Below are 24,975 nucleotides of genomic sequence, written 5' to 3'. Positions count from 1 at the left end.
ATTTGAGAGCTCCATTTGTCAGTACTGAGTGATGTATAAAAACTAAATTGCTTCTACGACCTTTACAACGGAAATAAAGCTATAGAGAGTAAAGCGTTGCATGTTTATGGTTAAATTGAAAGTGTTTGTGTACATAAAGGAAGTTGTAAAATATATTTTAGTACATGATATAATGCCACTTAATACTATAAATACTGCTTTAGCTATATTTAGCAAAGTAGACTAAATTTGTTCAATAGTATCAAACTGTAAAAGTTTAATTTGACTATTTTACAGTAATCTTTGTGGACGCACATTTTCATTATGTCCCATGTCTTGACTTTAAATTTGTCTGAATACGTTTTGTGGCTTCTCATATAATCTTGCTTAAGAATTGTTTTCTAGAAAATAAAGAATATGTTTAAAGTCGTTCATATACTCGGCTAATATTTTACTATTTACTGCATCTAAGGCTCCTATCACATATGATAGAGTAACCAAGTAACTAAAATATATGCAACTGTATTGTCTCTGATCCTATATTTTTCAAACTGAACGAAAACATTAAAAAAGGTATAACAATTAATGAAACAATTAGATAATGTATGCACATAGTACATCTTATATTAAATCAAGATTAAAAGTATATTTTTTAGTGAAATTCATCTACAAAACTGTATCATCTTTAAAAGGTTAAAGTAACAATATTATTGTTAAGTTTACGCATCAACTGAGATAAAATAACAAACAAACTCGTTGGTAAGAAGCAGAACAATTACGTAATTGCTTGGAATCATCCCCGGGCTTGGGATGATCCTTCTTTTCCATCACTAAAGGTTGCCAGAACACTGGCTTAAACTTTGCTCTTTTAACGTAACGAAGGGTATATTAGTAGCTTTAATATTTTATCAACGCGTTAGCACTGAAACCAGATGTTAATTATAATATTTAAATTAGTTAAAGTGATCTTTGAAAATTATGTATATCAAAGAAAGTGGTAGTAAACCCCAAAAAATTTGAAAAAACTTACCAAAGTCCTAAAATGACAAAAATATATTTAAAGGACGTGTCACTTGTAGTTTAGGGGTTTTCTTAAAAACATTTACCAAAATTTAGTCCACGTACTTAACTAATATCTGTGACTTATTGAAGTTTTAGGGAACCACCCTGTACAAAAATTAACAATATATTCCACATACATATGTATATATTGGTGGAGACTAATAAAATATGAACTTTTTTTCAAATAGAATCTTTGTTGTTCTAGAATGTTATTTAAGAAGACATTAGTTTGATCCCTCATATCACTAATCAGTGTCACTAATTTTTTTACCACTGTATAGTTAGGTAGTGACAAAGGTCTTTGGTTTATTCGATCAAAACTTAGCACTATATAAGCCATGCAAAACCTAGTATGCAAAAAATTGGATAAGGAGCTTTGTAGGTGTCAAAATGTCTTTTTGAATGCGTAATATATTTTTTTAAATTTTATTATTAATCCTAGCAATTAAAAATGAATATTAATCATTAATATATTACCTATTCGTTTTATATTGGTACATGTAGACCGGTCGGTCTCGATTTCACATCCACCGAGACAAACACAAGATGAATCATTCATCTCAAAAACATATAAACCCTAAATTAATGTGTCTTAGTACAGACTAGGAATTTCAATCTAATGAAGGTAAATGGGAGGCTCACAGATTTCGAGTAATCTTAAATTATGACGTGAGAGATATTGTTTAACATCAAACAATGAAATTGAGAGAATCAATTTACATCTTTCCTTTCAGACGGTATCAGGAGATTATTTGCCTCAAACAGTTCGAATACCTCTACAATCAAATTATTTCTCCCCAACCAATGTTTAAATAATCTTGGCCATTTGTAATCAAATAATTTAAGGTTTTAGTTTTTCTTTCATATTTGTGAAGCTGATTAATATTTTAATTTAAAAACTGAGAACATCAAAACACACGATTTACTTTGAAGGCATTTTGTAAAACTGCGACTTCATCAAACAAAAATGTCTTGTTGGTCTCTATAGTTTAATATTTGTTCGACTGGTTATAAAGTTATATAAATAAAAGTTAATAAATATTTCTTTGAAGAATTATTCTACACATAGGCCTATCATAGATTTTTCCTAAGGTTTTTGCTTATAAAACAAATACATTCTAGCAAATATTTGTGAAATGCAAATTTTTTGACAAAATCTTTACTGTAGCTACTCTTATGACTATCAAAAATATCTTTAAATGACGGCTATTTCCAATTACGCAGTTTTACTGTACTGTAGAATCAATGCAATTCACGCAATTGCCAAATACATATACAAAACACGTAACAGTTATTTTTTCCGTAACTCATTGATTGTGAAAACTTGAAAACACAATTTACATAAAGACTCTTATAATCATTTTCAATTTCTATGAATTGTGGTTCAGAGAGACGCACATATAATATGAAAATACGTTTCAATCATCATTTTTTTAATTCAACACCTTAGACAAAAAAGTGTTAAAGACCATTTAGAACATGGAAAGGTTTACTGATTATTTAAAAATAATCCTCCCCTCATATCGAAAATAAAATGTATTGCTATCGATTATTTAGAACTGTGGAGTTAAAAGTACAATACTTACATCATATCGCTTCGTATGGATTTGCGAGTAGTAGCCTATGTTCTCTATGTGTCAGTTCACTTCCGTGAAAGAGGCCTGTCTGTTTGATTTATACATAGTCTACTTCAAAATACAGCTATTACGAATAACCAAAAACTACAACTAAGTTACATTAGTTTTACACAAATGTAAAATTATATAATTGTCAACTTCAAGAAATGCATAACTGCAAAACGTTGAATGTTCTTCAATGAGTTCTGATTTTACATTAGGTTATTTCTTTAAAATTATATATAAATCGCTAAGGTCAGTGGACATGTTGGGCGGTAGCGTGGTAGTGAAGCGGGGAGTTGCTATGGAAGCGTTTGCCAAGTTATTGATAAGCTTCTGTGTGGTTTCGAGTGACTTTGTACATTTGTGTATAACACCAAACCCACGGTTTGCCTCTTCATACAACATTCAGTGGGTTTGGATACATGTAGCATTGCTTTTGGTGATGGGTCATTGTGGTGTGGTTGGTTCAAACAACAGAATCTTTCGTTTTATTTAAGCACTCTACTGCTTCACATGGAAATCGATGTTTGTCAGTGATCTAAAAGACTTCATTAGCCTACAAGTTTACGAAATCACAATAAAGGTTTTAGAATGTGTTTTATACAAACGTTTATGCTCATTTCTGGAATGAACAAAAATAATTTATTAATAAAAATAAACACGTCTGCCTAAAAAAAGGTTGCCAGAGAAAAATGTACACTTAAAATATTAAATGATTATAACAGCTATAAGACTGATTAAATTGTATGTTTACCATGTAAATAATTTCTCTTTATAGTCAATGAACCCCTTAATGCTTCATGTACACTAATTTTCGAAAAAGATCTGTCCAGTGTCCAAATCATATTATTTCTAAAATTTCACGAAACATTTTCATAATAAATTAGTCGTAGGTCTTGCTTATATGGTCTCCTTCATCCAAACCCTCGCCCCATTAACTACATGTCTTCTCAATGTTTAAATACAAGCTGTGTACAATGCACTTGGTAGATCAGGTAAAATACAAAATACAATCCTGAACCGGTGCTGTGACTATTTTGTAGTTATTTAAATGACTACTTGAAATGTATTTAATAAAAGTATAGCTTTCATGGATCGCTGGAAGTAGTTGACAAAGTGATCCAGTTTACAACACTGTAAACCTTTCCTGATATTTTATCACCCTTTAAAACCAATGATATGTTGTCAAAGATTATTTGAAAATGTTCAAAGTACACAAATATGAATTATCAATACAAACTGAGCATGTAGATTCCTCCTGAGTTCAACAAAATTAAAAACAACCTTCAACAAATACATTTGAGGTTCGAAGACAAAATAACTACACATTTTTGTGAGAGCCTGAATGAGTAGATGGGGCTACCGTGTCAGGTGCAAGGTAAGATGATACGGAACCACCTCGCATAGCACCTGTCTCACGGCCACCTTTGCCACCTGACGGTTCAGGCGAAGCTCGATGTCATATGCAAGGATTGGTAATTTGATACCAATAAAGCGATTCAATTTAAACCCTGATACTTAAAACGCGTTCGCTCCGACGTGGCCAATGGTGGCGCACGAATTAAATTTCAGTCCAAAGTAAATTTGTGTACAAATTACCATAGACTTACTATAAACTACCAAAATGAAAATGTGTTGATAGGAATAATTAGATATAGTTAATTATTCATCAAATGTACACTACTTGTACAGTTTAAGTGACAAAATAAGGTAATAGTTATGCTAATTAACACGTGTACCACCCGTGGTACACACCAACCTGTCATAATTTCATCATGTTGAAAACTAGTACATTCTATGAACTTGAAATAATAATTTCAGTAGAAAAAATTACTTTTTAGTTCAATTGTTTATATATAAAAGTTGTTGAATTTTTTGTTGCAATGGATAAAAACACAATTTTTATAACACGGTGTTTTATTATTAATGTACCTGAATTTGTTTCGTGTGGACTCATTTTATGTGGCTTCGACAAACACGAATACATAGTAAAAATACTCACAAAGACTCCAAAATGCCATTTTGTTGCTTTTAACAGTGTCCACCGGTGGTACATGTCAGAGTTTTCAAAAACTTAATGAATTGGAAAACAAATTATCGGAACAAACGTGTTCTCAAATCACCTATAGTATCATCATAAAAGTAAGTTAAAAATAACATTGCTTCCTAACAGTAATGTACTGAATACGACAGTAACATTTTTTTTTGTCCTAGGACGCTAGGCACGGGCCTGGGATTGTTTTTCACATTACTTCAGGCTAGACCTAGGGGTTGCGGCATTATCACTTAGATAAAATCCATTGGTGACATGGCGGGGATCGAACCCGGGACCTCAGGGACTCCCGCGCTCTAACCACTACGCCAGCTCGCTCCCCAATAAACATAAAAACATTAAATCATTAAATCATAATAATATGTGAATGCAATATTGCAATAATACGACGATATTAAGACTGTTGATATGAGTTCATATGAGCTGTTGATATGAAACTTCGTGCAAAAGTTATATTTTTATGCATGTAGTTGGTTGTTAAATAAGTGTTTTATGAAATACCCTTAGGACACCTAAAAGGAATATTAATAAATCTTTTTGTTGGTTTTGAAATTATTCTAATATTTGCCACAAATAAATCTGTCGTGGTTATAAACATTCAATTACGAATTATATCAAAGATTTTAGTTATTGGAATATATGGATGTACGCGTTTTAATAATGAACTAATTGTTACGTTCCAATAACAGGTTGTTACAGGAAATAACGAGCTCGTTTTATAAAATAATATAGTTCTTTCTAAAAATATGAAAATCAATTTTGATAACATATGAAGGGTCAGTAAACAAACAAGATGAATGGAGTTTGCCGAATTTATTTTAAGTAAAATTGCAAGAAATAGGTGTTCAATTTAGTTCTGTATTTTCATTGTTTAAGGCAAAGAAATCACAACTCGATTGCGTAAATCTTCACTGATTGTGTGTTTCTAGAATCAAAGTCAAGAGGTACAACAATTGCAATAAGCTCTTTGTGCGGCATCGGGTAAATGTAGTTTTACATTTTCATGAACTTATCTCCTGAAAGAATTCTCTAAAACACACAGTTTGGAAGGATGTAGGAAAGATTATTACAATTTGTGAATTTAGCATAATCTTTTGCTTCTTTGGTTTTAAATTTTATCTTATTAGGTATGGTTTTTAGACACATTTTTTATGTTTTTATTACGTACCATAGGTTACGTTCCTTAGGCATTATACACCTTAGATAGTGAAATATGATGTAAACAATTGTTAAATTTTATAAGGCAATTTTAATCTTTTGAACTTTTGGTCAACGCACAATTTTCTCAATAAAATTTTACTAGAGTCTAAAGTTGAATGGGATGTAAACTTTTGTTTTGCTATATAAAAAATGTATTTTTCTTTTACATTTTTCAAATTCCAATCCATGATGTCACAAATTACAATAAAAAATTTCTTTAACAGTACAGGATGATATAGTTCTGCTCTTAGAAACCCGATAAATTTGAAAAATTAAAATAAAATATTCTGGTTCCAAACACACGTGACCTTGAGTTGGCGTGGTTAATATTGATCGTGAAAATTTAATTTTTATAGATATTTAATCTTTGCGCTACAATAAACATGTTTCCGTTCATTTGAAATATTTTTGCAAATAAACGCAAATGCAAATATAGTGCTGCATTGTTGGTTGTCTATATAGCATTAATCGAATCTCTTGACTATCTCACTTCTAGTTAATATTTATAGCAAATATGTAAACGACAAGAACAGACATATTCATCTATTACCCATCAGAAATCTTTCTAAACAAAAATTAAATTGAATTGTAATTGAATTGCCTAACCAATATGCATCAAATACAAAACAATTACACAACTTTACATTCTAACGTTTTAATCTATGTATTTAGTTAGTACACTAATGTAAGCTTTACTGTGCAAACAATGTTCTTCTTTGACAGTAAAACTTGAATAACATTTTTTCTTCGTCTAAATAGAATTAAAGTAATTTTGTTATGTAGGAAAACTCTTGAATTTTATTCCGTCCAACAATAATATTTCCAATAACCTCACGTCTTTGTTTGTGCAGCCTGAGGCAATCAGCTTGGGGAAACAAAAACACAAGTTATGTTTCCCCAAAGTAAATAGCTTTGGGTTTGTCCCGGCCGTCCTGGTCCCGGCCACCAAGGAATTCTGTTTTTATTCCGTCAGATGTTTTTAAATTGTAGATTCCTGCTCCGTGAATTTGTTTTCGAAAGGAATTATTAGATTGGTGAAGATGAAACAATGAAGGACTTGACTTGTATTTCATTTTATTTTTGGCGGTTACAACTAGGAACACTTATATTTTGAAATGTTTGCGTTTTTTGTAAGGGAATAGTCCAAACTATTGACTATAATGGCGGCATTTGATCGAAAGCACAACGTTAAACGGCATAAGGGTTCAGAATTTATCTCACTTAAATAGGTCAGTAAGAGATTTTAATCGTACACTTCCACGAAACAATTAGGCTAAACTCGATGATGTTATTCTAACGTTGTTTCTTAACACTTCTTCACAGTTAAACGGATATAACATCTAATGTTACATCTATATTTCTCTACGCCTAAGAGATACATCCATACAAAAGTCATAATGAGAACTTAAGACTAAATAAGATAATTAATTAACATCCACTTATTGATTGGGGTTGAAAAAGTGGTATACTGTACGACTATTTATTATAATTAACCGACAAGTAAGTAAACAGGGATGTAAGTTGGTCTAGTTTTTAGTTCGGGGCTTTAGTCACACAGGTCCTAAGGTTCAAATCCCGCCAATTGCCTATAATTTACAAAGTGATAAGTGATAGTGCAGAAACCCTCTAGACGCCTATCCTAAAGTAATGTATAAGAGATTCTAAGATAGATCCTAGGTCCTAGGATGTGGAGGTGGGTTTAAATAAGTTAAGTAAACAATATTTGTTATGTTTGGAATTTGATGTAATATTCAATTCTTAAATTTGTAATATTTTATGTTTCAGGTCCTGTAGAGTAGCGCCATGTTGCTGTGGAGATCTACCCTCGTAGTCACGGCGTGTGTCTTATCAATATCACATGCTAAGGTGAGGGAAATTACAATTCTAGTGATAAACTAAGATAGTACAATCAATTGACAGAATAACAAGTAATGAAGACGGATAAATAATTACGATACAAATGAATAAGTTAAATAATACAAACCAGTTCATTTGAAATCTTACAATATTATATAATTATGTTTATATGTGTTTTAAATGTTTACTGGGTCAACCAATCCCAAGATGATAAAATATTATTGAAAATAGAGTTTAAACATGTATGAACATTTAATATAGTTATTATTTATATAAATAACTTGTTATATTTACGTCAATTACACATATTTTTTAAAAATTTAAATGATTGATTATTGAAATATATAATTTTTTACTTATTTTGGAGAGGGCAGCTACAATTTTGTAATTAAAATATTTCCTAATAACTAATAACAGAAGAAATCCGAGATATGTATCATATGCTCTTGCACCTTGTATGTATGTGCTACACAAATAAAGTATGTGTAGAGTAATTTACCATCATAACAGTAAAGATTTGTTCAAAGTCACATTTTGCTAAGTATTAACAAAACGCCTCTACCATGCGAGTCTTAATCTAATTCCCCTTTCTCGCTAAACTAATTTTCTATATAAAATGTTTTTCATGGACGTTCTGAAATCTTATTAACATAATATTTTTGGAAAACAAGAGAAAAGGTCGGCACGAAACGAGTCTTAGGGGGAAAGTATCAACTTAAAGGGGTAATAAAGGCACAAGAGTTCACTTTCTTGTGACTGCTCGAATAAAGAAAGTAAAAGTGTGTTTTTACAACTCAAGGCTTTTACAAATGTAACTTGAAAGAAAACCACTACTAAATGTTTTGGGGAAAATTACTTGTATGTTAATGTTAACACTTATATTATGGTTATATATAAATTCGAGTTCGTTTGCTACTGTAAAACAATGTAAGTGTTTCCATTCTGATTAAGTTAAAAAAATATTGTGAAACATATGATAAATGAATATAAAAAACGAAATAAAATATTTCAATGCAATTTTTAAACATTATTACTTGTATGATGCAAGTAATTTAATGTGTTAATGGTAAGTTTATTTACGGTAATAATACAATAATAAAAATACTAAATTATTACATAAAATTACACTATACCAGAATATTGATTACAAAGATGGATATGTTCAACATTTGTTTGCAAATTTTTTAAGTGGTTTTGCAACAGAACGACCTAGGCCTTATCCTACGACAGAATCAAAAGCGGACTGAAAATGAACTTTCCTTTGTTACTAAACTTACCCTCAGGGCTATATGGGTTGCTTCTCTGTCCACAAAAGAACAAAGTTGGCATTGTGGTAAAATACAACATGACTGAATTCGCAACTCTGCTGCTTAAAACATACAGTGAAAAATGTAGGATTTATTTAACAGCAGTAAGCTTAATGCTAATATACACATTTATAAATTTATTCAAACGCAGCTGGTAAATTATTTTAAGTCAATGGTATTAGGTTTCAACCCGTCTTTGTGGTTTGTTTTATGTTAAATGACTACAAGAAAATATAACTTAAAAATTAGGTTACAGTAGCCATTGGTGTATTACGAGGGCAAAGTACGTCATTACAGCTCAAGCACTGTAGATTGCCGCACGAAGCTTTAGCTGAGTGTCGCCGTACATTTCGAGAGCGGCAATGACTATTTGTGCTCGTAATACACGTAAGATTTATCTTACCACCGTAATTAACTCCACATAGCACACAGATTAACTTTTTGAATGTATGTATATAACGTGTCATTTAGGTTATGTTTGCATTTATATGTTTTATTTGCTTACCTGTTTTAACGTACCTGGTCCGTGGCCGTGATTGGTGTAGAAACGACAACAGTGAAATCAGCTGATCAAGCAAATGAGAATTGCCCATTCTAGATCTAGAGCTAACAAGAACTAATCCTTAAATAAGCCATTTTGCATCCTGTTTACAGGTATGGCAATGTGATAATTTTGTAATGGATCGTTTGACACCTTTCCAAATGTTCCCGCACTTCACTAAGTCTATACATTGATACATTCAGTGTGGTAGTAGGAAAAACATATTTATATCTCATAATGCTACAAACAAAATCATATTCTTGTCTTCTATTGTGGGAATCTATATATTGTACATGGTGGACCAAATAAGGTACTCATCATTTCCCGGCAATGAATTATTATTTATTAGCTGTATAAACCACAACAATATTTAAAAATAGTTGAAAACATGCAAAGACGAATGGAATATTTAATAAACAATGGTGGAAAACATGTAGAACACTTAGTTTTAAGAAAGAGTAAGTTTGTACAGCTTATAAATAATACAGTATTTAATTGGTGTGAAATGATGAGTACCTTTTATTTGGGCCACCCTGTAAATTCTACAGTTATGAATATAGAAGAGTTGGTATTTTTTTAACCAGTTTAATTGGGTTGGCACTGCTGTAAACTCTTCCCAAAAATATTTAACCAATTTCTAAAAGTTTGTCACAATATACTGTTTTAGGTTTTTTAATCCGTTTTGGCTAGAATACACCATTAAATTACCTACACTAAATAAGTGAAATAATTTATTCTAGAATGTAAAACCAACCACAATGTAATAGAGGTATTGTTCTATTTTCATCTTGAACACGTAGAGATCCGAGGGGGATAACAGTGTTGTTCCAGTATTGATTGCTGCTGTGTCAGTCAAGGTGACACTATCAACACCTAATACCTACTCAATTTATCACGGATTCCAATCGGTAATCTATGCATAGTATTTCCTTAGCAGTATAAGATTAAAACCCTAATTGAAAACAGTGTGATGGTTTTTGAATAACACTAGCTCAAATAAAGGTACTTTCTCTCTTTGTTTTAAATTGAATAAAAACAGTTATGGATTCTATATAAGTAATAATAATATATCATCAGTATATTATATTATAGGGTGTCCACAAAGTCTTGGCCTGATAAGGAAACCGCATAGTATGAAAACGAGTGATAGTAGGATAAAGATTTATTTACAGATATAACAGGTTACTTCTTAAGATTTTATAACCATGTACAAACGTAACACAACTCTTACGTGTGCGCCTCCAGTGGCCTGCAGATCTTCTATACGTTTCAGTTTGTCCCAGGTTTAGTCAGCATATCCCGGGTTACAGACGCCACAGAATTCCTAAATCCCTCCCACAAGTGTGTGTAAATTATGAACCGGGGAAGAATAGACAGTATCCTTGCCAAATACCCACAGCAAAAAACCCCTGGGGGTTACAGCGGGGGAACGAGATGGCCATTTGGTCGGGCCATCACGCCCGATCCAGCGACCAGGGAAGTGAAGATTTAAAAAATCCCTCACACATTTAGCCCAATGAGGCGGAGCACCGTCTTGCTAAAAAATTATCATAAATGTTAGTTATTATTATTGAGGGACTACATACAACTCCAACAAGTAAGCAAACCCATTTACATTTTCTTCCGCAAAGAAAAATTATGCAATGATTCCATCATGAATTACACCGCACTCAATTATTCATCTTTGGACTGGCCTTTTCATTTTCAATCACGGTCCTGGGAATTTAACTCCCCCAAATTCTACAATTATTGTGTCTGTTAACTTTCCCACTTAAATGGATAGTCGATGAACTGCTATAGGGGATTGAGTTTCGTGAAACAACAAAACAAACTGTGATATTCGATATCTCTTGTAAACTCACCATTTTTTATTTGTTATTATATTGAATCATAACTGTATTGTTGTCACTGTGTTTAGGTGTTACCAATTTCATTAAATGAAACTTCATTAAATTACCTTCAAAACAATACAAGTTAAGCGTGGCTCTAATTGTTTTCGTACAGCAAAGCTATTAAATTAGACCAAGACTTTGTGGACACCCGGTACCTATTTTCACGTCTGTAAAGTTTATTTGAGTAAAAAGTAAAAAGATTACACGTGTGTTTACAATGCTGGATGTGAATTTAAAAACATACCAGTTTTCATTGACTACTGGCAATTTAAATGTTAATACAAATCTATTTCATGACAATACAATTTATTTTCACAATATTTACAGCTGCATAGACTTTCCACGTGGACCAATTCTCTTTACCTCTTCCTTGGTCTTTGTCCTTCGTAGTTTTTCTTTACATATACATTAAGAACTTTTTCCATTTTTTATATCTATATATATATCTGTCTATGTGGTAAATTTATACTCTTATAAAATATTTACATAAAAATTAATATTTACTGGATATATACATTAATGATCGAATTCGATCATGCACACCAGTTATCAACAGTCATAGTCATAAATTGAGACAATGAACACTCTTTTGTACAATAATTGGTCGAAGAAAGTTTCAGATACAAACTCCGATAAGCTCCAGTGACATCAAAATAAGCCAATTAATTTATTAATTAAATAAATTGAATAATACTTTAGAAACTTTCTTCAAGACTTTGTTATATACATTATCCCATTTATATGAAATCCCTTTTCGATAACTATTCGACATAGCTATAGCTATAGACCTATGTGGGATTTATATTTTCGTTTTTGAGTTAGCCATATTACCATTATAAAAGTATTTCTCGAGTTGATCCTTGGCGAACAGGCTTAGCTAAAAGCATTACCTGGTTTCTCTTGAGGTAAATTGACTCTCCTCGGTATCCTCTCTCTTGTATTTAACCATCTAGACTTGGCCAGACTTTAACATAGCCTTAACACATAGGCCTCTCTAAGACAACAATTACAGTTTTCAAATAATGGCCACAGTGGCTCACTTATATAATATAACTAGGTTGTTAACTAAATTAGTGAATTAGATTTTTAACAATATTGTGTTCAAGCCGTAAATATTTTATGAAGATAAAATTAGTAAAATATGATTTTTACATTTATCCATCCCAAGCTCTGAAAACACTTGACTTTTATTTTCTAATAGTTTATCTGAAAATACAAAAATATTTTGAATAAAACTTAATTTATTTACGTTTTATATTTAAGTTACTACAAAAATATATAGCATATATATAAAAGACATCTTTTAAAATATATTGTTTATGTATTTACACATCTTGCTGTCTTGCGAGTAAACAGTATAAGTGTAAATATTATTATTACAAGTGTTATTTGACGTATTTTTGTACTTTCAGCTAATTTAATAAAACGTATGATGCTAATCAAGAAATTGAATAGTTTCTCACTCAAGTTTAATTAAATTACAATATTGAAAAAAGATTCTACTAAAAAAATATTTACCTAGTGATACCTAAAGTACTGTACGTTTGACAACCCCCAATTCATCCCCTGTCCCCTGTTTTAACCCCGGATTTACCGGTTATTCACCCCCTACTGTCACATGCGGATGATTGTGTTGGGTGGAAATTGTGTTTTCATCATAGAGGATTGCGGTCTGAACTATTAATCTCTGTAAACCAGACACAGCTGTGGATAATTCAACAACACCCCATCCCACAGTGCTTACATTGATTAACGTTTTACGTTTTTACGTCTAATAGTTAAGTATGCAACCTTAATGTACTACTATTTCGCCCTTCTTACTTTTGTATTCAACTTAAAAAAATGTTTGGTATTATATTGACCACACCGTATAAATTGGGTTAGATTCGACACCTAGGTTAGTATCGGAAGATAACCTAACCAAAATGGTAACCTAACCCAATTTAGGCTTGGTCTGTATAATACCAAAGTATCAAATATTCTAAAGATTGACTGTTAAAGAATGTTGTGAGATTAATTATCAACGTACATAGTTGTATTAAAAATGAGCTATTTCAAGTTTTTAAGAGTGAAAACTTGACAAAAGAGAAAATGTCGGTTAATTTTTGGTCCAATTATAAAGTGTGCAATTGTGTTAAGGAAAAAAGACTCAATATGTGAACTATAGTTCGGGTACACTGATTGTGAATTTTAACAACACACACTTAAATTATAGTAACATTATGATACAAGTATCAGAATATGGTACAACCTGCTTTACTATGTTTTAAATATTTAATTAGATTAAGAAAGAAAAACTTTGATTTTAAGGTTTTGTAAAAAAACTTAACTGATCTCACGAATTGTGTTATTTTCCCAGGTAATGTCGAGGAAATATTAAGATCATTGCTTTGAAGTTTACATTAAATATTGATGATAAGGTATGTTAAACATAAATCTGAATGTATATATTTTTTGTAAATGAGCTTAAAATGTTATTAAAATAAAAGTAAATTCATTCTGATTATGTATAGTTTCCAATCAAACATTATTACAAACAATGCAACATAACAATCTAATACTTTAGAAGTTTATTATAACTTGTAGGATGCAATACAACGGAATCGGTGTCAAGTATAATATTGCTTCCGAAATACCCCTTCAATACATAGAGTTGTTGCAACTGATACAAACACTCGGAGGGGCTTTGAAACATAAACACCGATCTGTCAAATTGTTCTGATAGCTTTCAATATATAGACTCAGTGAAGTGCAGGAACATTTCAAAAGTTGTCAAACACTCCATTACAATGTACTCTTTTGAGTGGAAACATAATACCGAAACAGAATATTTTACATTACGAAAATTAAAAAAATAACAAATAAATAATTTTATTTTTATCGAAAGAAATGTTTAGACACAAGTCATTACATTCGAATATAAACTTATAAGCTTTTACCTGTATTCCATACAATTACATACCGTTTATGTATGTAGGGTATTGACATTATCTACCTTCCAACTGTTGATTAATACGTAAATGATCATAAAAAACTGTATTTGAATACAATTGTAAGAACGATGACAAAATCCCTCCACACCGTTATTCTACATAACTTCAATACTCATGAAGAAAAGAATTAAACACATTAGAAAGAAATCACGATTCAGTTACAAATTGATTAGGAAATGCAATAAATTTATGTTTTGATATGTAAGTATTTTGTGCTGCTTTTAATGACTCTTTATAACAGTTAACATAATCATTATAATAAGCTACGGAAGATGTCGTAATCGGACCGACTAAATATTTCACTTATCCTACAAATGTTAAAAGATAATGTTCAGTTCTATATTTGAAAAAAGCCTCTCTATACCCATATTTGTAATAGTATATTTCGTACCTAGGGCCGAAAATGAGGTTTTGCCGGCTCGAGATAGTTTTTAAGTTCGAGACGAAGTCGAGAACTTAAATCGATCGAGAGCTGCAAAACCATTTCGGTCCGTGGTACGAACGCTATTTTTCACCACACTATACCCTATTACCACTATAATAATGCACACTGATAGTCAGCACAATACAACTTAAGGTTATGTGAAGAAATCATTTGAGGAATCAGCAAAAATAAAAGTAAATAGTTGCTAGGCAACGGTGACAATAACACAATTCTATGGATTTTGATTGTGTATTTAAAATGCATGTTTTAAGTAAGTAAGCGGACAGCTGATTTTGCGGCCCCGGCCTGTAAAAACCTGCTCGGTCCCCAAATTACGATGACAGCTGGCATGGCCAGCAAAACGTAACTTTCAACCACCAATTGTATGTAATACAGCCAAAAACATCATAGTGTGGTGAAAAATATTTTATTTCGTAGGCTGTGATAATAGAACTATTTCTTAAGATGTTATAACTCTTCAATAAAACAGTGTCTACTAAAAGCTCCTCAGACCTCTAAAGGTAAATTGACCATCCCTTGATATTCTCTGCCTCCCACATTTAGAGCCTGGGGCTCTATCTTGATTGGACACGACTATACTTTACCTTGAACTCGGTAAAGATGAAACTTATTTTATCAAAAGTCTTTCTATAAACTTTAATATTTGTTTTTTCTTCATTCACTTATATTTTTACATAAAAAAATGTCTACAGACAGTCATGTTAAACTAAATAAACTTTTAAAATCTACAATAGATAATTTTTACAGGCTAAGCTGTTATAACTTATACCTTAATACTTTAATACTTTTCTTTGAAATAGCAACCATACAAAGTAGGTATTTTAAGCCAAGTATGAATGGAGATGAGTGTAAAATGAGTGGACCGATCTTGTAGTCTTGTTAGTGACTTGTTCCTTAGAAACAGCTGTTAACTAATAGTCCATTCAGCTAATGGCAACTAAGGGAACTACAGTTTATAGTGGAACCTGAACCACATTTATGCGAATATATACGAATTGGTCTATTTATCAGGATAGCACTGCGGATAGTCGTAGTAATCACTCGTGCGGACGTTAATCCACACCATGGAGTATCGCATCCACAGTGCATTCCTATAAATATCCACAATTCGTAACCTCCTAGTAGCTGGATTACAGGACGACGCCACCCGTCCCAGTTATGGTACAAGTATTAAAGACTTAACCTTTAATCCAATCAGTTAAACACACCCATGGCAGAATTTGTTATAGGGGTAGCGCGAAGCGTGAGAAGGGTAAACTGTAATGGATTACCCTGAAACTTTTACTCTTCCCTCCAATTTCACAGAGTCAATATGGCGAAAGCTCCAATGGCGGGATGTTTTGACTGATCGGTGTTTATATTTCGAAGCACACCTGATATCAAATGTCAGTCGTACCAACTTGCTCTGTGGGAAGTGATGATTGTTGTGGGTGTTATACAACTTGACAGTTTGCTAATGGTTTTGCCGTATAGATTCCTGTGTTTTACGCTCCTATATAATTAGTATATACAGGGTGAATTTTAAATGAGTTCCCCCCCTACTTTTTTCTACATTTCTTAAGATATCATCTCCGGACCACGTCAGATCATTGTTGAGTAGTAAGTACTTCATTTTGACTGGGTATACATTTTTGGCCGCCATCTTGGATCCGCCATATTGGATACAAAGTTTTTTTTTCAAATGTAAAGGTAGGGTTGTGACCCATTATTTCAAACTAAAATTTTACGCTGATTACAATGCCGCAATTAGTTTTTAAAAATCTTGATCCGTTCTAAAGTTATGAGGACTTTTTATAACTTTATTTTTAGCACATTTTAACATTGTGCATTTACAAACTAAGACCATAATCTCAAAATAGTGCTAGATAAAGATAAGTATACACCACCATTCATTGCCGACATATTTTCACTTGGTTATGACGGATGTAGTTTTTTCAGCCGCCATCTTGGATCCGCCATTTTGAAATGTGATCAATTAATTTAAATATGAAGGTGGTGTTGTGACCCATCATTTTGAGCTACCTTTTTATGCTGAACTCAATGCCGCAATCCGTTTTTCATTTGCATCTTTGGTTTTTGAAATGTTGAGATTTTAAATAAGACTATTTTAATATTTCATCAAGACAGCTTGATAACCAAAAACGGATTGCAGCATTGAGTCCAGTATAAAAAAGTAGTTCAAAATGATGGGTCACAACACCACCTTCATATTTAAATTAATTGATCACATTTCAAAATGGCGGATCCAAGATGGCGGCTGAAAAAACTACATCCGTCATAACCAAGTGAAAATATGTCGGCAATGAATGGTGGTGTATACTTATCTTTATCTAGCATTATTTTGAGATTATGGTCTTAGTTTGTAAATGCACAATGTTAAAATGCACTAAAAATAAAGTTATAAAAAGTCCTCATAACTTTAGAACGGACCAAGATTTTTAAAAAATAGTTGCGGCATTGTAATCAGCGTAAAATTCTGGTTTGAAATAATGGGTCACAACTCTACCTTTACATTTGAAAAAAAAACTTTGTATCCAATATGGCGGATCCAAGATGGCGGCCAAAAATGTATACCCAGTCAAAATGAAGTACTTACTACTCAACAATGATCTGACGTGGTCCGGAGATGATATCTTAAGAAATGCAGAAAAAAGTAGGGGGGGAACTCATTTAAAATTCACCCTGTATATTTAGAGTACTTTCTTTGTATTCATTAAACACAAGTATAACTTAGTTTCCTACGCTCAATTGTTTAAGTGCAAACTAATGAAAAGATCATGCTATTAGTGTGCTTCAGTGAGTTGTACAATACACTTTGAAACATTTAAGCTTTTTATCAGAATAAAATTAAAAACCAATAAAATCCAATAAAATGTGTAGGTTATTTTTTTTAAGGGAGAGGAGGTAAAAATGCTTTAACGCACAAAGGTAGCCAGCCTGTGTAGGTAAACAGTGGATCTATCGAACAGTAGAAGAGTGTAAATCAAATCCATTTAAGTATTAGTGACAAGATTCGATGTAACGAGCAAACAAATAACTCCCTTAAAGAAACAGGTATTTATGTTTTGAATCTCGTTCCAATGGGAAAACCAACTATTTTGCAAACTTGGTGAATTTTCCTTTTCATCCTAGTTTTTCCATCAATTGCTAAATATTTCAATCAGAAAATGGTCCTTACATTATTTTATACTTTATAACATATATTCATCAAACAAATCTATTATTATTCTAAGGTTTGATTATTATTACAATTAAATCTTTATTTTCTGTTCTAGTTTGATCTATTTTAAGCAAAACTAGTTTTTCATCCTTTCCCACAAATATATTTACATTATGGATAGCGTGTTGATACTCGTATAAATATGGACACTTGTAACGCAAGTTATTTCAGTGCCAAAAGGTCAGCTCGATAATCTGCATGAGATAACAATCTAGTTACAACATTAACGTAAATGTAGAATGACACGGGAGCGTGCACATTGTGGTACCAAAATTAGAAAACAGTCGTTATATTTTGTATTCATTGAGGGTGTTTGCTTAAAAAATGTTATTTAAAAAGTCTAAGTTGACCAAAATAGAAATGTATATTACTACTTTACATAACCCTTTGTTGTGGCATGTTTAATAAGGTGTATAAATCTTATAATAGATAACTTAAAATGCTTAAATGATCCCAATTACTTACCTTGCCTCCATCATTCCGTTGTGATCTTAGTTTTAACAATACAATAAAGTAACATTGAAAGCAAGAATGTTTAGAAGACTATCTAAGTAAACTTACAACATTTAGTTATTAAATAAAAGATGTACGTATTAAAATTAACTATCCAAAGTACATATATAAATATTTTCTCTTAAAACCTTCGTCATTGCAAGTTCAAGTTCAGTTAGAAATGTTTATTATAACTTTTAATTAACTGGCAAGCAGATATCAAGTTTCAAAACGGTGTAGTTATTGATAGTTCAATAGTTTGAAGATACTTTAGGTGTTGCGAAGTTTTGCTGATGACTTTACTATTACACTATTACACTTAATTAGTCCTGCTGCGTTTTCATTAAGTTAGCTAAGTTTTTTCCTACGTGACAATTTGTTACATACTATTAATTAGTAATATTCTATCATTTTCTGGTAAAAGTTAATTGATTTGTTTAGTAGTCATATAGAATAATAATACATTTGTAATTACTATCAAATGCTATTATTTTACAGTAAATATCCACGTAGAATTTTAATGCCCCGTTTTGAATCTTACATTGTAAACATAGTTTAGGTAAACATATTTTAGATTTTATTTTGACGTTTAAACTGCTGGGTTATATTTTGTATTTTAAGTGCATGTCCTCAACCTACGAAATCCATCTTAAGAAGTGATACGGTAATACGCTTTAAGGTCGTCTTCGACTTTAAGCGGTACTTGGTGTACAATGGGGCTCTTAAAGCTCATTGTTACGTCATGTCTGAGACGTTTCAAAACTTCTTTCATTCAAGTTTGTTGAACCAACTGATAAGTATGTTGCACACATTGCGTGTCGAGAAATTTTAGTTCAATCTTTATTGTTAGCTGAAAATATAACAGACATTATAACCGGTGTATGTTTTACGATTTGTTCCTGCTTGTTGGTTGACATTCACCCCGTGGTTCCAAAATCAGTACTATATTTTTAAGTTTAATGCCTAAAACTCCATCAAAAACATAAAAAATTCACATTGTAATAGTCGTGATTATTACTTAAGCAGTTTTTCATTTGATGACTATCTTGGTCCATTCAATTCATGTTAAAAGCTTGGTCAGTCCTCTAAGATAAATTGACCATCCCTTGCTATTCTCTCTAGAGCGGCTTATACACTTAACGGCCCAAGTCTCTATCTTGATAGGATATGACTTTACATTAGTTTGGACTCGATGAAGCACAAAATCTAAGCTTTTCTCTCAGATTTCGTCCTGAATGTTTTATTTATACGTTATGAAAATGATAAGGGTGATAAAGTATAATAAAATAAGGAGTAGTTTAACTCTATGTATGGTGTTAGTAAGTTGTATTGCTTTAGTTTAGGTTCAGTTATATTGTAAAAAGTTCACGTTAGGATATCTATAGGGCTAAATGAAGGAAAGTGCTATTTGGTGTGTTGAAACAACTTTATTGTTCTTATACGATCAAAAAGTTGGCGGAGGATAGGAAAAACGTTTTAATAACAATGAATACATATATAAGTTTAAGTTTTAAGTAAATAAGTAGACAAATCAATCAGTTAATTACTTGTTGATTAAGTAGTGAAATAACTCTATTAAGATGAAACATAAAACAATTAAAGTAAGATAGAAAATCAAGAAAATAAACTAAAAAAATTATATTAATTAACATACCAAATATATTTTATACTATAGAGAAAATAAATGTTGTAACGGATTTACACCTAACATAAACAGAACTAACTCTGTTCAGTTGGGAAGTTCAAAACACACTTACGAATCATCTGTTTATGATAGTTAACTAGTTTTCAGTTTGTTCAGCTCGTTGGGAAGTTTCAGAAATAACTTTGTTGTGTCAATATCATTCAAGTTGTCGTAGGTTGGATTGAAGTTTAATTTATTTATCTGCAGGTTGCAGTGTTACAAGTCTAAATCAATCCCCACAAAAACATTTTGATTACATAATGTAAATGCAATAGTCACCGGATATGATACGATGTTTATGTAGTTTTCTCATCATTTAATTGCAGTGTTTCTGACTATATTTGTTAACGTAAAACGAGTTAACCAATATTACTGAAAAGGAAAATATTAAAATTTATTTTATGTCACAAACTTGCAAATCATTTAACAAACTTGTTAGGTCAGAAGAATTCAGCTAAGCTTTTAGACCTATCTTATCACTGCAGTCTAACTGACTTTTCATAGTAAAACTTGCAATCTTTAGACAATTAGTTTTTCGATAAATTAATATGTGAACAGTAGAATCACAATATAGACCAGTTTTCTTTGTAAATAATTAAAGGTAAAAACAAAAAATGAAAGTTTTATCGCATTTGTGCTCGTTACAAATTTTCCACAAATTTTGTGTATCAACAGCAGAATTCTCTGGACTGTGGATATATGATAAGTTTTACTGTTAGTTTGTCTCGAGGCCCTGAGTGCTGTTGCTGTCAGGTCAAGTTTGGTCGTTTGACAGCTCTTGACAGGCTCTAGTCACCAGGGATGCCCTTTCAGTTTACGTTACTTTAACTCCTAACTTATGTAAAATTAATGAGTTTGGAGTTTAGAAAAATTAAAGAGGATAAGAGCAAAATTAAACAATGTTGTTTTGGGGTAACAATCTATTAAAAGGGGTTTTGCTTGTATGTATTACCATGAATGATATTTTAAATTAATGAAAGTAGTTTTTTTTAATGCGTTGTGTATTTAAATATAATGTAGGCAACATTTTTATTTACCTTTCAGGCAGTTGTCACGGTAAATAAGATTATCACGTAGATGGTATTATATTGTCTCTTAATCTTGTAATTGGCTATACAAGAAAAAGTAAACTCTTCGTAACCCTTGTAGTCATTTTGTAATAGGTTGACACCTCTGGTTTCTACTTATTATCCTCCACCAAAGGGCCTCGAAAATAATATGTCACTTAATGGGGTTTTAAATTTTGTATATGCTTCCCGAAAAAAAACACACATTTCCACTTTGAGGTCCTGGTAAAACATAGATCCCATCCTTATATTTGCCTAAATCTCATAATTAGAGTACAAATCAATTGGTTTTGGTGAAAGAAATGCCGATGGTAAAAAAATAGGAGCCAGTTGGCAGTATGATTCCAAGAAATATATGTGTGTCACGGAACAGTATTCCTTATATTTTATTTCACAGCAATGTGAGTGTATATAACTTAAACTAATTAAAAACATAATTTAGTACTTTAGAGCTTAACATTTGGCAAAACCTTACATAATATGGTTATATTTATTTAATAAATCATAATTAAATGTATAGATAAGTATCACTTCATCGTGCATCATTAACATGTCAATCCCCTCCTAAACCCAGATCGATAAAATACACCTACAGCCATTCCAAATCTGCATTACCAATTATTCCTCAACGGTTTCAAAAAGAGGGAGGCAATTTAACCCTGTAATCCCATTGAGATAATTATTCAACCAGTTGGCTGTGACACATTAATTACTTTTCTGCGGATTAAACAGTATTCAGTCTCGATAGAGTTGTGGCGGAGATTAAAGATGCCCTCGGGGGCGATGATCGATAAAACTCTTTCATTTATGACCATTTAGGGCTTCCCAGCTTTGGCTCTGATGAATGGCTTCACAATGGCCTTTGGTGATTACAGTCGTATTCCGGTGAACTAGGACGTGCTATGTTCACTGCCAAGCTGTAGATTTAACTGTGTAATGGTTTTGGATGAGCAAGTGTTTGATTTGTAACGTATTTTAAATACCAAAAATAACTTTTTTTATTTACATTGACAAAATATATATCAGGAAAAACTACAACTAACGTACTTACTAGGTACAGATTTTTTAGAATATAATTTGACAAGGTAATATTTCTCAGCAAATCGTAATATTTGGTTTCGTCAATGATTGATTCAATATAATTAATTAATATAATTACAATAATTAGTTAAAATAATTAAACAATGTGTATACATATTTTTTTTTACTGAAAAACTTTTTCGCAATTAAAGAAAATGGCATTTTTATTTTTTTAAATAGGTGTGTGGCTTACCTAAATTCATATAAAGCTGAAGAGAGAGGTACTAGCGAGGAATGTCTTCCATAAAATGCTACTGGTTGGAATAGCAATAGTATTTAAGGTGATTGTTACGTAAACACAAAAACTTTTTATTTAGATTTTAGTTTAGAGTTCCTGTAAACAAATACTGTATATCTTCTGCGATATAAATAAAGTAAAAAAATTCTCTGCCAGCGTTATACTTACATTTACTACTGATTCAAAATAGAAATTTATATATCACATATGGAGTCATATATTGGAAAAAAAACCTAAAACCAGATATTGCCAAGTGTCTTTTTACCAGGTTAAAAGTAATCCCACAAAGTAATGGACTCTCTAAACTTAAGACATGTGTAAGGGGAATTAAATCAAATAAAAAATGATTTGAGTTGTTTAGTAAACAATTTTTCTTAACAGTTCATTGTTTTTAGTTTAGTACTCAATCATACATGTCTAATTTAAGAGACAGGTTTTCTGTTTATAATTAATTTCTTACATTACTTTGATATTTTACAGAGGTCGAGGCATCGAAAAGAAGCCTCTCCACCACAACTGCCAATAGTGACAACGGTAGTGCCAGAAGACTATGTAGACAGCGTAGACTCTCTCACAGAACAAAGTAAGTCATGATTCAATGAGTAATGGAAGCTTTAGAATAGTAGGTAATAAATATGTTGATTACAAGTACTGTAAGACACTATGACGATGACACAACAAGCTCATACGTGTTTTATTTATGTTTTCTTTACTTTATTGCTGATGGCCTGAAATGCATTGTTGTGGTTGTCTGAGATTTAGTGTTATTGGAAATTTTATGTAAATGACATTCAAAATGGTGTTTTACAAGCTCAAGTTTTGTACGTTTAAGTTTGTTTTTACAGATCCGGTTTCTTAAATTTGGTAAGTCCGAAAATAGTTGTTTTACTTGAATATACCACTAAATGCTTTATTTCGAACATATCTTTGCATGATACCAATACAACAATACATTCTTTTTGAGCTTCCTAAAACGACAAGTTGGTTCTTATTCACAGAAGTTCTCCCCCGTAAATGTAATAGCTATGCAACTTTGAATAATGGCTGATCAGAAAATAAATAAATAAAACAGGTATACCAACTTGTGAGTTTTTTTTTGTCGTTACAAAGTGTCTCACAGCAGTTCTAATATGTTTTGAGTTAAAAAAAAAACACTCTATGTAACTTTTGATAAAGAATAACATCTAGAAATATATTGCAAAGAAGATATTTATGGAGATAAATATCTCATATCAAAAATATTAAATTCACAGCAGGATAATGTAACGCCCAGGTATTCAGGAATGGAGCTAAACTGGGCTATCGTAGGAACAGCTGGGTTTAAGAGCTGCTTAATATGCTACTACGTCCCTTACTGTATTCCGTTCTCAATAAAGAAGCTTGAATGTTTATTTTACTAGCATGTTTTAGGATTGGTGTGAAATTCTCTCTACCTGTAGAAAATATTATTCTCATAAACTTACAGAAGTACGTGTATATTATTAATAAATGTTTGCACCTTTTAGGAATGGATGTACTGATCAAACATTTAATATCTAATTCGATGACGGATTAACTTATATTTATAATTTCAAACGTATAGAAACAATTAATTATTTCCTGTAAAGGTATATCATGGAAGGTTTAAGATTAAAGAAATAGTTGAATAAACCAGATGAAGGTTTTTAAAGGACTTTAATAAAAAATATATATAAACATAATATATAAAATATTAGATAAAATGAAAAAAAGGCATTGTGTAATGTCCTGTGACCTGTCATGTTTTATAAAAAAAACATTAAGTAATAATATGTAATATTAAAATAAAATATTCAATAACTTACCTGATTTTGAATTGAAATGCAATTCATAAATCTTACCAAATTTATGAACGAACGAAAGGGTTTGAAGACTTTAAATAAATTATGATGAATATGAAAAGGTACTAAATTAATGGGTTCACCAATGAAATAGACCTTATACGGCTTAATTAAAAGTAATAATTGTCACGGCTTACGGTTATAAATAAACTTTAATTTAATTTAACAATGTTGTAATGGTTTTCACATTGTTCTACAAAGAGCCAATTTGTCCTGATCAGTATTTACAGCTAAACGAATCAGATATTGCAGTTTATTTTTACAGTTTCAATTACATAAAAGATTATTTTAGCCAGGTTTAATGCCACAACATTCTCTTTCAAATCACCAAAAGAAATATGTATGTGATCGAATGGTCTTTTTTCAGTGTTTTTGAATTAATTAACA

At 31.4% G+C, this 24,975-nt stretch overlaps 1 protein-coding gene across 1 annotated transcript in view; it reads left to right on the top strand.

The window, feature by feature from the left end:
• Window positions 1–24,975, top strand: part of LOC128989111 (follistatin-related protein 5-like) — a 59,843-nt gene that overhangs the window by 19,883 nt on the left and 14,985 nt on the right. Inside the window, exons 2-3 of the mRNA XM_054410976.1 lie at window positions 7,699–7,779; window positions 23,210–23,312. Coding sequence (XP_054266951.1) covers window positions 7,717–7,779; window positions 23,210–23,312 — 166 coding nt within the window. The 5' untranslated portion in view covers window positions 7,699–7,716. The remainder of the gene's footprint in view (window positions 1–7,698; window positions 7,780–23,209; window positions 23,313–24,975) is intronic.

Source organism: Macrosteles quadrilineatus, unplaced genomic scaffold, assembly GCF_028750875.1.
Source record: "Macrosteles quadrilineatus isolate MER2022 unplaced genomic scaffold, UCM_ALF_1.0 Scaffold_3__2_contigs__length_128488019, whole genome shotgun sequence".
Lineage (NCBI taxonomy): Eukaryota > Metazoa > Arthropoda > Insecta > Hemiptera > Cicadellidae > Macrosteles > Macrosteles quadrilineatus.
This window is presented reverse-complemented; position numbering and strand designations above follow the sequence as displayed.